The 17,205-nt window shown below is 40.8% G+C and overlaps 1 protein-coding gene and 1 pseudogene across 2 annotated transcripts; both read left to right on the top strand.

Annotated features, from left to right (window-relative positions):
- Positions 1-160: 160 nt before the first annotated feature.
- Positions 161-6,776, top strand: LOC311123583 (uncharacterized protein; the record flags this gene model as incomplete). Its single annotated transcript, XM_084197821.1, has 2 exons — positions 161-712; positions 6,696-6,776. The coding sequence occupies exons 1-2, from the start codon at positions 167-169 to the stop codon at positions 6,774-6,776; spliced, it is 627 nt and encodes a 208-aa protein (XP_084053947.1). The 5' UTR covers positions 161-166.
- A 4,971-nt stretch (positions 6,777-11,747) lies between these two features.
- On the top strand, positions 11,748-16,657 carry LOC311123578 (annotated as a pseudogene). The gene is made up of 2 exons: positions 11,748-12,220; positions 15,634-16,657. The product of its transcript is annotated as an uncharacterized misc_RNA (transcript).
- Positions 16,658-17,205: the final 548 nt, after the last annotated feature.

Genomic DNA, 17,205 nt, shown 5'->3' with positions numbered 1-17,205 from the left:
CTTTCGGTGTATATTAGCCACTGTGTTTTAAACACACTTGTCGTATCTACTAGCTAGTTACCCCATTTAATTTAATATTTACGTTGTTAGTCAGCTAGCTGGCTGGGTAAATTAGCAGTAGCCTAGTCACTAATGCTAACTAGTTAACTAGCTAACATCCCCGACCATGAGCTCACTAAGCTACTCTCCTCCTGCTAAAGAAGAGGAGGTCTGCTGGACGGAGAAAGAAGCTCTAGTGAAAGAGGAGGAGGAAGAGGAGGATGTTACAATACAAAAACAAGTAGAGGGTGAAGCTGTTACCGTGAAAGAAGAAGAGAAAGACGTTACAGTGAAAGAAGAGGAAGACGCGTTCAGAGTGAAAGAGGAGGAGGATGTTACAGTGAAAGAAGAGGAAGACGCGTTCAGAGTGAAAGAGGAGGAGGATGTTACAGTGAAAGAAGAGGAAGACGCGTTCAGAGTGAAAGAGGAGGAGGATGTTACAGTGAAAGAAGAGGAAGACGCGTTCAGAGTGAAAGAGGAGGAGGATGTTACAGTGAAAGAAGAGGAAGACGCGTTCAGAGTGAAAGAGGAGGAGGATGTTACAGTGAAAGAAGAGGAAGACGCGTTCAGAGTGAAAGAGGAGGAGGATGTTACAGTGAAAGAAGAGAAAGACGCGTTCAGAGTGAAAGAGGAGGAGGATGTTACAGTGAAAGAAGAGGAAGACGCGTTCAGAGTGAAAGAGGAAGAGGATGTTACAGTGAAAGAAGAGGAAGACGAGAAAGTGGAGGATGCAGTTTTTGGAGTGAAAGAGGAGGAGGAGGAGATGACTGTCGCAGTGAAAGAAGAGGAAGACATTTTTGGAATAAAGGAAGAGGGGGAGATTACTGTCACATTGGAAGAAGAAGAAGAGACTGGAGATCTGATTAACAACAGTGAGTAATATCTTAAAAACAGGAGCACAAACTCTGCAGTTGTTGAACCGATGTGTGGTTTTAAAGGGCCATTCTAATTAAGGTCTACCCTTTAATAGGTTGTTCTGTAGGAATTGTTGAATTTACAAAGAGTGGGGGGCGGCCAACAAAACGTTAATGGACCAAGTCTATATTTGTTCAGGGCACATACAGTCTACCCCCCCTCTTGGATTTAATCACATTTTGTGTTACAAAATGGGGTTGAATTGGATCTAGAAGCCGCTCCTCCGTAGGTATAATTCTGTGGGCCTAATTCAGATAATACATGTAATAACAAGATGCCCAGCACTTCAAGCCAAGCTTCCTCCATCCTCTCTCGCTCTCTCCCCACCTGCAAAGTTTCAGTCGCATCTCGCGGCCTACACTGGTCTGTCCATAGTGACTGGCAGCACATTGTGTGTCTTTCATTGGGGTTAAACCATGCTGTTACGGCAAAATACAATTAGCTCTTAACGACTTTCCCATACAGATGAAATAGCTTACCTGCTCCATAGCAAGCTGCTCTATCCACACTGATTGGTGAAGAAATGTTATGTCGAGCTAAATGTATAAAATATGTATATTTTAGAGGTTTGAAAAGTAACCGAAAGAAACTATATACACATTTTTTGGGGGTTCGAACCGGTTCATAACTTTATTTTGCTGGTCAGTTCAGTAGAACGGAATGAACAAAAAAATGGTTTTCTTCAGAATGGAACTACTACGAAATCGGTAGTATTTCTTTTTTTTTGGCCAGAAAATTGAATGCTCATTTCTCTACGATAAACCTCCAACGTCGTTTTAGAGAATTTGGCAGTACATCCAACCGGCCTCACAACCGCATACAACCGTAACCACGCCAGCCCAGGACCTCCACATCCAGCTTCTTCACCTGTGGGATCGTCTGAGACCAGCCACCCGGACAGCTGATGAAACTGTGGGTTTGCACAACCAAAAAATGTCTGCACAAACTGTCAGAAACCGTCTCAGGGAAGCTCATCTGCGTACTCGTCATCCTCACCAGGGTCTTGACCTGACTGCAGTTCAGCGTCGTAACCTACTTCAGTGGGCAAAAGCTCATCTTCACTGGCCACTGGCACGCTGGAGAAGTGTGCTGTTCACGGATAAATTCCAGGTTTCAACTGTACCGGGAAGATGGCAGACAGCGTGTATGGTGTCGTTTGGGCGAGAAGGTTTGCTGATGTCAAGGAATTGCATTTTATCAATGGCAATTTGAATGCACAGCGATACCGTGAAAAGATCTTGAGGCCCATTGTCGTGCCATTCATCCGCCGCCATCACCTCATGTTTCAGCATGATTATGCACGGCCCCATGTCGCAAGGATCACATTTTACAGCACAACAGAGTCATATCTTAAGTGAAAGACGAACAGTGACTCTATGATTCATGCCTTCTGGGAGCGCTATAATGTCCAAAAGTTATGGGCGGAGTTAGATAGTTGTCTGTCAGAAGTTTTCCAATATAAATTAACTTCTCATCCGTCTGTCTTCATATTTCAAGACATGGCATACGGGGGTGCGGTGAGACACCCAATGAGCTAGACCCTACTTTTCTCGTCAATCGTTTGGAAATAACTTTTGCTTAACTGGAATTCAAATGACCCTCCATCGTTAAGACAGTGGATGAGTCAAATGACCCTCCATCGTTAAGACAGTGGATGAATCAAATGACCCTCCATCGTTAAGACAGTGGATGAATCAAATGCATTATTATCTAAATATTGAACAAAATGTGGGCTACAGAGAGAAACAGAATAGTTCAATTTGAAGCCATATGGCATAACATATTACAAGCACTGGAGATATTCAAAGGATGAGGAAGGAGAGAAAATCAGATTGTGAGACAAACAGGATGGGTGGATATGGTGGGAACATGTGGGTCTGAGCAGGTGGAATGTCAATGTTTGTAGTAAATGTTTAGTTTAATTGTCTTTGTCTAAGTATGTCATTTTAGTCAGAAAAATACTATATAATCTATCAAAAACATAGTTATCTATTTAAAAATAAATATCCCAAGTAGAGATATTTACGGGTCCAAAAGACAGTTCGAAATTAATTTAGCCAACGAAATAATTTATACAAAATGAAACAAAACATACATAAAGAACTGGTTTAGATTCTTAAATACACCTACAATAACAATAATAATAATAAAACGAATCATAAATACAAAAATAAATAATACGAATTTGAGAAATTGCATCAAACCTGAATAGCGAGTTGAACAACGTTCTCATCTTTTTCAGCTAAAACGTTTCTAAGAATTGAAAAATCTGTCGATGTGCCCTTGAGCAAGGCACTTAACCCTAATCAAATCATCAAATCAAATTGTATTGGCCACATGCGCCGAATACAACAGGTGCAGACATTACAGTGAAATGCTTACTTACAGCCCTTAACCAACAGTGCATTTATTTTAAATAAAAAAGTAGAATAAAACAACAAAACAGTGTTGAGAAAAAAAGAGCAGAAGTAAAATAAAATGACAGTAGGGAGGCTATATATACAATAAAATAAAGTGACAGTAGGGAGGCTATATATACAGGGGGGTACCGGTGCAGAGTCAATGTGCGGGGGCACCGGCTAGTTGAGGTAGTTGAGGTAAATGTACATGTGGGTAGAGTTAAAGTGACTATGCATAAATAATTAACAGAGTAGCAGCAGCGTAAAAGGATGGGGTGGGGGGGCAGTGCAAATAGTCCGGGTAGCCATGATTAGCTGTTCAGGAGTCTTATGGCTTGGGGGTAGAAGCTGTTGAGAAGCCTTTTGGACCTAGACTTGGCGCTCCGGTACCGCTTGCCGTGCGGTAGCAGAGAGAACAGTCTATGACTAGGGTGGCTGGAGTCTTTGAGGGCCTTCCTCTGTAAGTCGCTCTGGATAAGAGCGTCTGCTAAAATGACAAAAAAATAAATAATACAAAATAAAACATTCCCCTTGCAGGCTTCTTTTCACTATAATCTTTCTCCTCTAACTGTCGTTTAGTTAAATGAAAAAGGCCTCCATCTTCGCAATGAACAGTAACCTAGGCCAAGGCTCCGTTCACTCGCTCCCTCTCTCTCCTCAGCAGCAGGCGCACGTGACGTGAGCAGCCGGAACCAGTTTCAGCTGGACATAAGCTGTACGTTTTATTGTGTTGCAATGGTCTGACACAGATAACAAGCTCCACGCGGTCATCAGGAGGGGTCCAGTCGGTAAATACATTTTAATTGCACATACCCCAGACTCGTGGCAATTATATCAGATCCAAGACAAAAGTCAGAATTTGGGACCCGGATCCCGGGTCGGATCTAGGAATTCCGGGTCTGTTAGACCTATGCAGACCTCTAGCACCAACTCCTCTGTAAAGTACAAATGAACAATAAAAGGGGACATGAATAGCCATGCTAGCCCAATGACGCCCAATGACGAGAGAAAAGTACAGCCACTAGCTAGCATGTACAGCATTCACAAATCAACAGATACAAAGTTAATGACTGACAGGAATGCATATCACAATATCATGGTGGGAAACCATTATAAAACACTGTCAGTAATATCAGGAATGGAACTATTCAGATTCTGGAACTATTCGGATTCTGGAACTATTCAGATTCTGGAACTATTCAGATTCTGGAACTATTCAGATTCTGGAACTATACAGATTCTGGAACTATACAGATTCTGGAACTATACAGATTCTGGAACTATACAGATTCTGGAACTATTTAGATTCTGGAACTATACAGATTCTGGAACTATTTAGATTCTGGAACTGTTTAGATTCTGGAACTATACAGATTCTGGAACTATACAGATTCTGGAACTATACAGATTCTGGAACTATACAGATTCTGGAACTATTTAGATTCTGGAACTATACAGATTCTGGAACTATACAGATTCTGGAACTATTTAGATTCTGGAACTATTTAGATTCTGGAACTATACAGATTCTGGAACTATACAGATTCTGGAACTATTTAGATTCTGGAAATCTACAGATTCTGGAACTATTTAGATTCTGGAACTATACAGATTCTGGAACTATTTAGATTCTGGAACTGTTTAGATTCTGGAACTATACAGATTCTGGAACTATACAGATTCTGGAACTATACAGATTCTGGAACTATTTAGATTCTGGAACTATACAGATTCTGGAACTATTCAGATTCTGGAACTATTCAGATTCTGGAACTATTCAGATTCTGGAACTATTCAGATTCTGGAACTCTACAGATTCTGGAACTATTTAGATTCTGGGGAATTATATCAAATGAAATTCAACACGTGGACTGTTTCAACGTATTTCTGAAGTCTCCAAAAAAACAAACATTTCCATTTATTATACAAAAAATGTCAAGGGTTTGTCACACAGTTCCTTGACTGTTTAATGGTAAAGCAAGCATGTATCCAGGTAAGCATTGACAGATTCCAATGGCAAATATAAAGATGGCAGAATTCAGATATGACGTCATTATTTTTTCCACTGAGTTTGTAAACTACAGTTCAATGTGCCAATAAATCAGCACAATAAACTTTTTTTATTTCTTTATTTTTGGGGCGTCTTGAAGCTAAAATTGTTGATGACGATACAAAAAAAAGGAGTAACGTGGAGGAATGTACAATACGGCCAATTTAGCAAAAAAAGGAATTAGTGGTAAGTGCAGAGGGCTGCCATCTCTATGCGTCTCCGCCATTGATATTGATGGTATAAAGGTACAAATATTATGAAAATTATAAAAATCTTGAAATCAGTCATGACAAATAAAGGGACATTCCGTAGACAAATAAACAGTTTCCGTCCAACGTTATACACAATAAGCATTTATATAAAATGTTTCTAGTAATCCTGTTTACGGACTGATGGCTGATTCTGATAAATGCAGAAAATTGCCTTTTCAAAATAAAACCTCTACCACAGCGAGCATGTTATTTTTCAGAGTTCAGACATAGCTCAGTTGGTAGAGCATGGCGTTTGCAACGCCAGGGTTGTGGGTTCGATTCCCACGGGGGGCCAGTGACTACAATGTAAATAACGTTTTTATGTGAAATTGACTTCTAAGACAATTTACATTGTTGTTCCCAACTCACTTCATTCACGCTAAACAGGGAGGCTCGCTTGGCTGGTGCTGGATCACATGATCAAATACATCACTGGATCTATCACCTGTTCTAATCACTGTTCAACTGAAGACCCATCTTAACTTAACCCCTTATGTACCATTCTAGCCCCATCTTAACTTAACCCCTTATGTACCATTCTAGCCCCATCTTAACTTAACCCCTTATGTACCATTCTAGCCCCATCTTAACTTAACCCCTTATGTACCATTCTAGACCCATCTTAACTTAACCCTGTATGTACCATTCTAGCCCCATCTTCACTTAACCCCTTATGTACCATTCTAGACCCATCTTAAATTAACCCCCTTATGTACCATTCTAGCCCCATCTTAACTTAACCCCTTATGTACCATTCTAGACCCATCTTAACTTAACCCCTTATGTACCATTCTAGCCCCATCTTAACTTAACCCCTTATGTACCATTCTAGCCCCATCTTAACTTAACCCCTTATGTACCATTCTAGACCCATTTTACAGGGATTACCCATGAATCATGACTATCAACCAATCAGCATCCAGGATTCACATTTACGGTTTTATAATGAGGGATCTAGTCTGGATTAAACTTCATAGGAAGAAGAGCAGGAGATTTCATTTAGATATCTCTCTGTTTAACTAAATACTCTGTCTTTGGCAGGAGAGAGACCAGACTCTCATTCTGACAGACGCAAGAAGAGTTCTTCGGGGGAACCAGACCCAGAGACGGCCAAACCAGTGAGACGACACCACTGCTCCCAGTGTAGTTTGAGTTTTAAGTGGTTATGGAAGCTTATACAGCATGAGGGGACACACACACGGGAGAAACCACACCCCTGCTCCCAGTGTGGAAAGAGATTTACCCTGTTAGGGAACCTGAAAAAGCATAAGAGAATACACTCTGGAGAAAAGCCTTACCACTGCGCCCAGTGTGGAAAGCGTTTTACCCAGTTAGGGAACCTGAAAAAGCATAAAGGAATACACACAGTAGAAAAGCCTTTCCAATGTTCCCAGTGTGGAAAGAGATTTTCACGATCAGACCACCTAAAATCACATGGTAGGACACACACTGGGGAGAAACCACACCACTGCTCCCAGTGTGGAAAGAGATTTTCCCAGTTAGGGAGCCTGAAAAAGCATAAAGGAATACACACAGGAGAAAAGCCTTTCCAATGTTCCCAGTGTGGAAAGAGATGTACAGGTTTACAGCACCTAAAATCACATGAGAGGACGCACACAGGGGAGAAACCACACCATTGTGCCCTGTGTGGAAAGGATTTTACCCAGTTAGGGAACCTAAAAAAACATGAGATGAAACACACAGGCGAAAAGCCTTTCCAATGTTCCCAGTGTGGAAAAAGATTTTCACGATCACAGGAACTAAAATCACATGAGAGGACACACACGGGGGATAAACCACACCACTGCTCCCATTGTGGAAAGGGTTTTACCCAGTTAGGGAGCCTGAACAAACATAAGAGAATACACTCTGGAGAAAAGCCTTACCACTGCGCCCAGTGTGGAAAGCGTTTTACCCAGTTAGGGAGCCTGAACAACCATAAAATAATACACACAGAAGAAAAGCCTTTCCAATGTTCCCAGTGTGGAAAGAGATTTTCACGATCACATTACCTAAAATCACATGAGAGGACGCACACAGGGGAGAAACCGCACCACTGCTCCCATTGTGAAAAGAGTTTTACCCAGTTAGGAAGCCTGAACAAACATAAGAAGAAAATACACTCTGGAGAGAAATCTTAACATACTTTCCTGGACAGAGGACCTTAAATCACATGACAGAATAGAGAGGCTGTGTTCTGACTTATTTATTTATTTTTAAATGAAACCATATTGTTTATGATATTGTCCCCTGTAGCTCAGTTGGTAGATTATGGCGCTTGCAACGCCAGGGTTGTGGGTTCTTTTCCCACGGGGGGCCAGTATGAAAATGTATTGACTCACTAACTGTAAGGCTCTGGATAAAAGCATCTGCTAAAATGACTAAAATGTAAAAAATATGAAATCTTACTCAGAAATAGACTTTACTTTTGTTTGAGTTTTTTCCTCTCGAGACATGATCATGTCTAAAATCAAATTACAATTTTAAAAAGTTTAATTTGGATTGATGGAATACAAGTACTGTATGAACCCTCAGATGTTCATTATATGATTTGGATATTTAAAACATGTAAATGATTAAATTGATGAATACAATGTGTATTTCTTGATTTTAACCTTGAAACCTCTTTAATTATTTATTTTGTTTCATTGACTTCATTTGTGTACTAGTTTTCAAGCTAAAGATGTATGAAAACTACTGTTCTGACTTATGTTTTTTATGTTTATTTTTATTAATGAAATCATGTTTATATGAAAAATAGGCCTACTTTTGTTTTAGTTTCCTCTCAAGAATGTCTAAAATCAATTTACTATTTTTATTAATAATTTGGATTGATAGAATACAAGTACTGTATGAACCGTCAGATGGTCATTAGATGATTTTGATATTTAAAAATTTAAATAATAAAATAGATTAGTGGAATGTGTATTTCTTGATTTTAACCTTAATCTCATGAATGTAGTTGTTGCGTTTCATTGAGTTAATTTGTGTAGTTCTTCTCTTCAAGATAAAGGTGTATGAAAATTTTATTACGTTGTTCTGATAACGTTGACAATTTTTTGACATGAAGAACACTCACTACCTCATGGATGTTCCCAAAAGTATTATTCCAACATGTAAGAGGTGCTGATTGTATAAAGCATTTTATTAATGCAACTTATTTTTTAATATAAATCTGAAAATAAATAGCATGTGGAACGCCATTAGTGAATGTTCATTATATATATATATATATATATATATATATATATATATATATATATATATATATATTATATACATCTATCTATTGTTACAGTGGCTTGCGAAAGTATTCACCCCCCCTTGGCATTTTTCCTATTTTTTTTGCCTTACAACCTGGAATACAAATTGATTTTTTGGGGGGTTGTATCATTTGACTTGCACAACATGCCTACCACTTTGAAGATGCAAAATAAGTTTTGGGGTGAAACAAACAAGAAATAAGACAAAAGATTCTCGATTGGATTGAGGTCTGGGCTTTGACTAGGCCATTCCAAGACATTTAAATGTTTCCCCTTAAACCACTCGAGTGTTGCTTTAGCAGTATGCTTAGGGTCATTGTCCTGCTGGAAGTTGAACCTCCGTCCCAGTCTCAAATCTCTAGAAGACTGAAACAGGTTTCCCTCAAGAATGTCCCTGTATTTAGCGCCATTCATCATTCCTTCAATTCTGACCAGTTTCCCAGTCCCTGCCAATGAAAAACATGAATGGATGGTGTTCTCGGGGTGATGAGAGGTGTTGGGTTTGCGCCAGACATAGCGTTTTCCTTGATGGACAAAAACCTCAATTTTAGTCATTTTAGTCATCTGACCAGAGTACCTTCTTCCATATGTTTGGGGAGTCTCCCACATGTCTTTTGGCGAATACCAAACGTGTTTGCTTATTTTTTTCTTTAAGCAATGTTTTTTTTCTGGCCACTCTTCCGTAAAGCCCAGCTCTTGGAGTGTACGGCTTAAAGAGGTCCTATGGACAAATACTTCAATCTCCACTGTGGAGCTTTGCAGCTCCTTCAGGGTTATCTTTGGTCTCTTTGTTGCCTCTCTGATTAATGCCCTCCTTGCCTGGTCCGTGAGTTTTGGTGGGCGGCCCTCTCTTGGCAGGTTTGTTGTGGTGCCATATTCTTTACCCTGATCTGTACTTCTCCACAACTTTGTCCCTGACCTGTTTGGAGAGCTCCTTGGTCTTCATGGTGCCGCTTGCTAGGTGGTGCCCCTTGCTTAGTGGTGTTGCAGACTCTGGGGCCTTTCAGAACAGGTGTATATATACTGAGATCATGTGACAGATCATGTTACACTTAGATTGCACACAGGTGGACTTTATTTAACTAATGATGTGACTTATGAAGGTAATTGGTTGCACCAGATCTTATTTAGGGGCTTCATAGCAAAGGGGGTGAATACATATGCACGCACCACTTTTCCGTTATTTATTTGTTAGAATTATTTGAAACAAGTTATATTTTTCATTCCACTTTACCAATTTGGACTATTTTGTGTATGTCCATTACATGAAATCCAAATAAAAATCCATTTAAATTACAGGTTGTGATTCAACAAAATAGGAAAAACGCCAACGGGATGAATAATTTTGCAAGGCACTGTACGTGTTAGACCTAAATGCTTATTATCTGTCTGTTTGACTGAATGAATCAGAAATTGCCTAAATACAGATGTGTAGTAGATGTTAAGTTTGTTTTAAATTCTCACTCATTAAAAATGTTCATTTATCAACACATGCTTCTCTTTATACATCTCAATATAATATTGTTAGCTACTTAGTTAAATGGAGAAAAAAACAAAACAGTATTGTCCCATCGCTGCAACTCCCATACGGACTCGGGAGAGGCGAAGGTCGAGAGCCATGCGTCCTCTGAAACACGACCCCCGCCAAGCCGACACTGCTTCTTGACACACTGCTCGCTTAACCCGGAAGCCAGCCGCACCAATGTTTCAGAGGAAACGCCATACAACTGGCGACCATGTCAGCATGCATGCGCCCGGCCCGCCACAGGAGTCGCTAGAGCGCGATGGGACAACGACATCCCGGCCGGCCTAATCCGGACGACGCTGGGCCAATTGTGCGCCGCGTCATGGGTCTCCCGGTCGCGGACGGCTGCGACACAGCCCCGGGATCGAACCCGGGTCTGTAGTGACGCCTCAAGCACTGCGATGCAGTGCCTTACAACGCTGCACTGGAAATTAATAACTTTTCCATCAACTTCCGGGTCAGTAGCTTCAGCCCAACATCACTCACACACACACACACACACACACACACACACACACACACACACACACACACACACACACACACACACACACACACACACACCAACTGGCACTCACAAGTGCCTGAATGACGTATTGCCCCAATTGCTTCATATACACATAAAACCTGCATCACAGACATAGAAAACACAGGAGACTCTACAGTTCACACCTGGGTCTCACACATTATGGAAAATATACAATACTTACAAATATCTGAGGTGAGCTTCATACCAAAAGAGGCAATCTGCAGTTGCTACATCCATGTGTGGACTTATAAATGAATGATATAATAGCCATTTGATTCTTGAAGAATATAATTTATAAATGCCTCATGAGCTTAGTCCAACTGTCGTACCCCGTCAGCACCCAAAATATAAGTTTGTTTTATACCAATGTTTGTAAACAAAGTAAATGTAAACAAACACTGTAAAACCTTAAAACATGGTTAAAACCAATCATTGTGATATCATGGACGGTCAATCCTTGCATCTGTCTATGAATTTGAGTGGTTCCATTTCTCCAGGGTTGTCCCTGAGCTTTTCACCGAAACAGTGGCGGAGAACTTGTTTTTGCTGCTGATTGCCCCTTTTAAAGGTACCATTCCATTGGTTCCAAAAGGAGAGAATAATATATTTATAAGTATTGGACATAAACAATAATAAATAAACTCAACTGCGTTACCCACTCCTGTCAGCAGATGGCGATGTGCGTCTTTCAGGCGATGCTGTCAGAGTGTGACGTATAATCTAGTGGACGGAACGCTTCTTCAACAACAGCTAGTTAGCCAACTCCGTAGCTTGTTAGCTTCAAGCTCTTAGACGCTTTCGTGTATATTATCCAGTGTGTTTTAAAAGCACTCCTGTCACCTTATGTCGTATAGCTAGCTAGTTACCCCTTGAATGTAATATTTATGTTGCTATAGCTAGCTAATGCTAACATCTCCGACCATGAGCTCACTAAGCTACTATCCTCCTGCTAAACAAGAGGAGGTATGCTGGACGGAGAAAGAGGGTCTTTGGCCGAACATTGTCGTGAAAGAGGAGAAGGATGAGGAGGATGTCACAGTAAAACAAGAAGTAGAGGGTGAAGCTGTTACCGTGAAAGAAGAAGTGAAAGACGTTACAGTGAAAGAAGAGGAAGACGCGTTCAGAGTGAAAGAGGAGGAGGATGTTACAGTGAAAGAAGAGGATGCCGTTTTTGGAGTGAAGAGGGAGGGAGAGATAACTGTCACATTGAAGGAGGAGGAGGAAGAGACTGAAGGTCTAATTAACACCAGTAAGTGCTGTCTTAAAAATAGTATCACTAACTGTTGTTGAACTGAGACGTGGTTTTAAAACGGCATTCAACTGAAGTGATACATGTGATTATGTTCTTTTTTAATGTAGAAATTGTAAAAACTATATTAAGTAGCCTAATAATGGACTGAAGGAACCGTTTGAACCAGAATCTGGGCTTACAGGAGACGTTCAATATGGAGATCCTCCTTTTCAAGCTTAATAATGTCAAAATACGTTCTGGACTAAGCAAAGAATTGAGTTTCGCTGAGCAACTATGATCAGCACTGCTGTCCCACCGGTATGTACTCCCAAAAAAGGTTTAAATAAAAAGTTACAAGCAACCAAAATAATACCTTAAATACTTTGTCTGGAAAGAAGTGTTGTTTTTGAGCCCCAAATCCACCTCTTCTGCACCCAGGAGGATCCAATTGAGATCTTCCCTGTATGTAGCCTCTGCTTCCAGGCTGATGAGGTGAAAGCCTGGTGGACACTTTACTCAGTACTTTGTTGAAGCACCTTTGGCAGCGATTACAGCCTCGAGTCTTCTTGGGTATGATGCTACAAGCTTGGCACACCTGTATTTGGGGAGTTTCTCCATTCTTCTCTGCAGATCCTCTCAAGCTCTGTCAGGTTGGATGGGGAGTGTCGCTGCACAGCTATTTTCAGGTCTCTCCAGAGATATTAGATCGGGTTCAAGTCCGGGCTCTGGCTGGGCCACTCAAGGACATTCAGAGACTTGCCCCAAAGCCACTCCTGCGTTGTCTTGGCTGTGTGCTTAGGGTCGTTGTCCTGCTGGAAGGTGAACCTTTGCCCCAGTCTGAGGTCCTGAGCGCTCTAGAGAAGGTTTTCATCAAGGATCTCTCTGTACTTTGTTCTGTTCATCTTTCCCTCGATCCTGACTAGTCTCCCAGGCCCTGCCGCTGAAAAACATCCCCACAGCATGATACTGCCACCACCAAGTTTCGCCGTAGGAATGGTGCCAGGTTTCCTCCAGACATGACGCTTGGCATTCAGGCCAAAGAGTTCAATCTTGTTTCTCATGGTCTGAGAGTCCTTAAGGTGCCTTTTGGCAAACTCCAAGCGGGCTGTCATGTGCCTTTGACTGAGGAGTGGCTTCTGTCTGGCCACTCTACCGCAAAGGCCTGATTGGTGGAATGCTGCAGAGATGGTTGTCCTTCTGGAAGGTTCTTCCATCTCCACAGAGGAGCTCAGTCAGAGTGACCATCGGGTTCTTGGTCACCTCCCTGACCAAGGCCCTTCTTCCCCGATTGCTCAGTTTGGCCAGGCGGCCAGCTCTAGGAAGAATCTTGGTGGTTCCAAACTTCTTCCATTTAAGAATGATGGAGGCCACTCTGTTCTTGGGGACCTTCAATGCTGCAGACATTTTTTGGTAACCTTCCCCAGATCTGTGCCTTGACATTATCCTGTCTCGGAGCTCTACGGACAATTCCTTCAAGTTGTAGAAACATCTCAAGGATGATCAATGGAAGCAGGATGCACCTGAGCTCAATTTCGAGTCTCATAGAAAGGGTCTGAATACTTATGTAAATAAGGTATCTCTGTTTTTGTTTGTTTTTTTATAAGTTTGCAAAACCTTCTAACAACCTGTTTTTGCTTTGTCATTATGGGATATTGTGTTTAGATTTATCAGAATAAACAAATCAAAAAATGCATTTAAAAATAAGGCTGTAACAAAATGTGGAAAAAGTCAAGGGGTCTGAATACTTTCCGAATGCACTGTATTATTATCAGCCTAAAAACATGACATTATCTATTATTATAGAGCTCTGATCAGCCTATAAACATGATCTATTATTATAGAGCTCTGATCAGCCTATAAACATGACATTATCTATTATTATAGAGCTCTGCTCAGCCTATAAACATGACATTATCTATTATAATAGAGCTCTGCTCACCCTATAAACATGATCTATTATTATAGAGCTCTGCTCAGCCTAAAACATGACATTATCTATTATTATAGAGCTCTGATCAGCCTATAAACAAGACATTATCTATTATTATAGAGCTCTGATCAGCCTATAAACATGACATTATCTATTATTAAAGAGCTCTGCTCAGCCTATAAACATGACATTATCTATTATTATAGAGCTCTGATCAGCCTAAAAACATGACATTATCTATTATTATAGAGCTCTGATCAGCCTAAAACATGACATTATCTATTATTATAGAGCTCTGCTCAGCCTATAAACATGACATTATCTATTATTATAGAGCTCTGCTCAGCCTATAAACATGACATTATCTATTATTATAGAGCTCTGTTCAGCCTATAAACATGACATGATCTATTATTATAGAGCTCTGATCAGCCTAAAAACATGATCTATTATTATAGAGCTCTGCTCAGCCTAAAAACATGACATTACATTACATTTTAGTCATTTAGCAGACGCTCTTATCCAGAGCGACTTACAGTTAGTGAATACATATTTTTTTATACTGGCCCCCCGTGGGAATCGAACCCACAACCCTGGCGTTGCAAACGCCATGCTCTATCAACTGAGCTACATCCCTGCCGGTCATTCCCTCCCCTACCCTGGACGACGCTGGGCCAATTGTGCGCCGCCCATGAGTCTCCCGGTCGCGGCCGGCTGCGACAGAGCCTGGATTCGAACCAGGATCTCTAGTGGCACAGTTAGCACTGCGATGCAGTGCCTTAGACCACTGCGCCACTCAGGAGTACATGACATTATCTATTATTATAGAGCTCTGATCAGCCTATAAACAAGACATTATCTATTATTATAGAGCTCTGATCAGCCTATAAACATGACATTATCTATTATTAAAGAGCTCTGCTCAGCCTATAAACATGACATTATCTATTATTATAGAGCTCTGATCAGCCTAAAAACATGACATTATCTATTATTATAGAGCTCTGATCAGCCTAAAACATGACATTATCTATTATTATAGAGCTCTGCTCAGCCTATAAACATGACATTATCTATTATTATAGAGCTCTGCTCAGCCTATAAACATGACATTATCTATTATTATAGAGCTCTGTTCAGCCTATAAACATGACATGATCTATTATTATAGAGCTCTGATCAGCCTAAAAACATGATATATTATTATAGAGCTCTGATCAGCTTATAAACATGATCTATTATTATAGTGCTCTGCTCAGCCTAAAAACATGACATTATCTATTATTATAGAGCTCTGATAAGCCTAAAACATGACATTCCATGAGAGCAAGATTAGATTTGAAGCTCTACATCTCAAGTTTATTTTTTATTGTGTTGTGAAGATTGACTTCAGTCTATTGTGGGATATAGTCTGGATTAAACCTCATAGGAAGACGGTTTTATCATGTGGAGGTTTCATTCAGGTCGCTGTTTAGCTAAATGATATGTCTGTCTTTGGCAGGAGAGAGACCAGACTCTCACTCTGACAGCGGGAAGAGTCCTTCAGGGGAACCAGACCCAGAGACGGCCAAACCAGAGAGACGACATTAGTGCTCCCACTGTGAAAAGAGTTTTACTCATTTAGGGAGTCTGAAAATGCACGGGAGAATACATACAGGAGAAAAGCCTTACCACTGCTCCCACTGTGGAAAGAGTTTTACTCAGTTAGGGGCCCTGGTTGGGCATGAGAGAACACACACAGGAGAGAAGCCTTATCACTGTTCCCACTGTGGAAAGAGTTTTATGTGGTATGGGAGCCTGAAGGAGCATGAGAGGACACACACAGGAGAAAAGCCCTACCAATGTTCCCAGTGTGAAAAGAGTTTTACCCATCGAGGGAGCCTGAAAATGCATGAAAGAATACACACAGGAGAAAAGCCCTACCAATGTTCCCAGTGTGAAAAGAGTTTTACCCGATCATGGGGCCTGAAAAAGCATGAGAGAACACACACAGGAGAAAAGCCCTACCAACATACTAAAACACAGGAGGAGAAGACATACCACTGCTCTCATTGTGGAAAGACATTTTCCCAGTCAGAGGACCTGAAATCCCATGAGAGAATAGAGAGGCTGTGTTCTGATTTATGTTTTTGACTTTGGTAGCTTGCTAGACAACATAGCCAAAACATTATAGCTCTTGAGATTATTTCGGTGTATATTAGTCACTGTGTTTAAGAAAATATATGTTGTATAGATAGTTCCCCCATTTATTTCATATGTAAGTTACTAATCAGCTGGCTGAATAGCTAGAATAGCCTACCACTAGGCTAGTAGCTCATCTTAACTAGCTAACATCCTCCTATCTGGCTAAGGAACACTAGGCTAATGCTAACAAGCTAGCTAACATCCTCCTATCTGGCTAAGTAACACTAGGCTAATGCTAACAAGCTAGCTAACATCCTCCTATCTGGCTAAGTAACACTAGGCTAATGCTAACAAGCTAGCTAACATCCTCCTATCTGGCTAAGTAACACTAGGCTAATGCTAACAAGCTAGCTAACATCTTCCTATCTGGCTAAGTAACACTAGGCTAACGCTAACAAGCTAGCTAACATCCTCCTATCTGGCTAAGGAACACTAGGCTAATGCTAACAAGCTAGCTAACATCCTCCTATCTGGCTAAGTAACACTAGGCTAATGCTAACAAGCTAGCTAACATCCTCCTATCTGGCTAAGTAACACTAGGCTAATGCTAACAAGCTAGCTAACATCCTCCTATCTGGCTAAGTAACACTAGGCTAATGCTAACAAGCTAGCTAACATCCTCCTATCTGGCTAAGTAACACTAGGCTAATGCTAACAAGCTAGCTAACATCCTCCTATCTGGCTAAGTAACACTAGGCTAATGCTAACAAGGTAGCTAACATCCTCCTATCTGGCTAAGTAACACTAGGCTAATGCTAACTAGCTAGCTAACATCCTCCTATCTGGCTAAGTAACACTAGGCTAATGCTAACTAGCTAGCTAACATCCTCCTATCTGGCTAAGTAACACTAGGCTAATGCTAACTAGCTAGCTAACATCCTCCTATCTG

The sequence above is a fragment of the Coregonus lavaretus genome (genome assembly GCF_964263955.1).
Source record: "Coregonus lavaretus genome assembly, contig: HAP1_SCAFFOLD_135, whole genome shotgun sequence".
NCBI lineage: Eukaryota > Metazoa > Chordata > Actinopteri > Salmoniformes > Salmonidae > Coregonus > Coregonus lavaretus.
The sequence above is the reverse complement of the archived record's forward strand: the minus strand, read 5'-3'. Positions and strand labels throughout refer to the sequence as shown.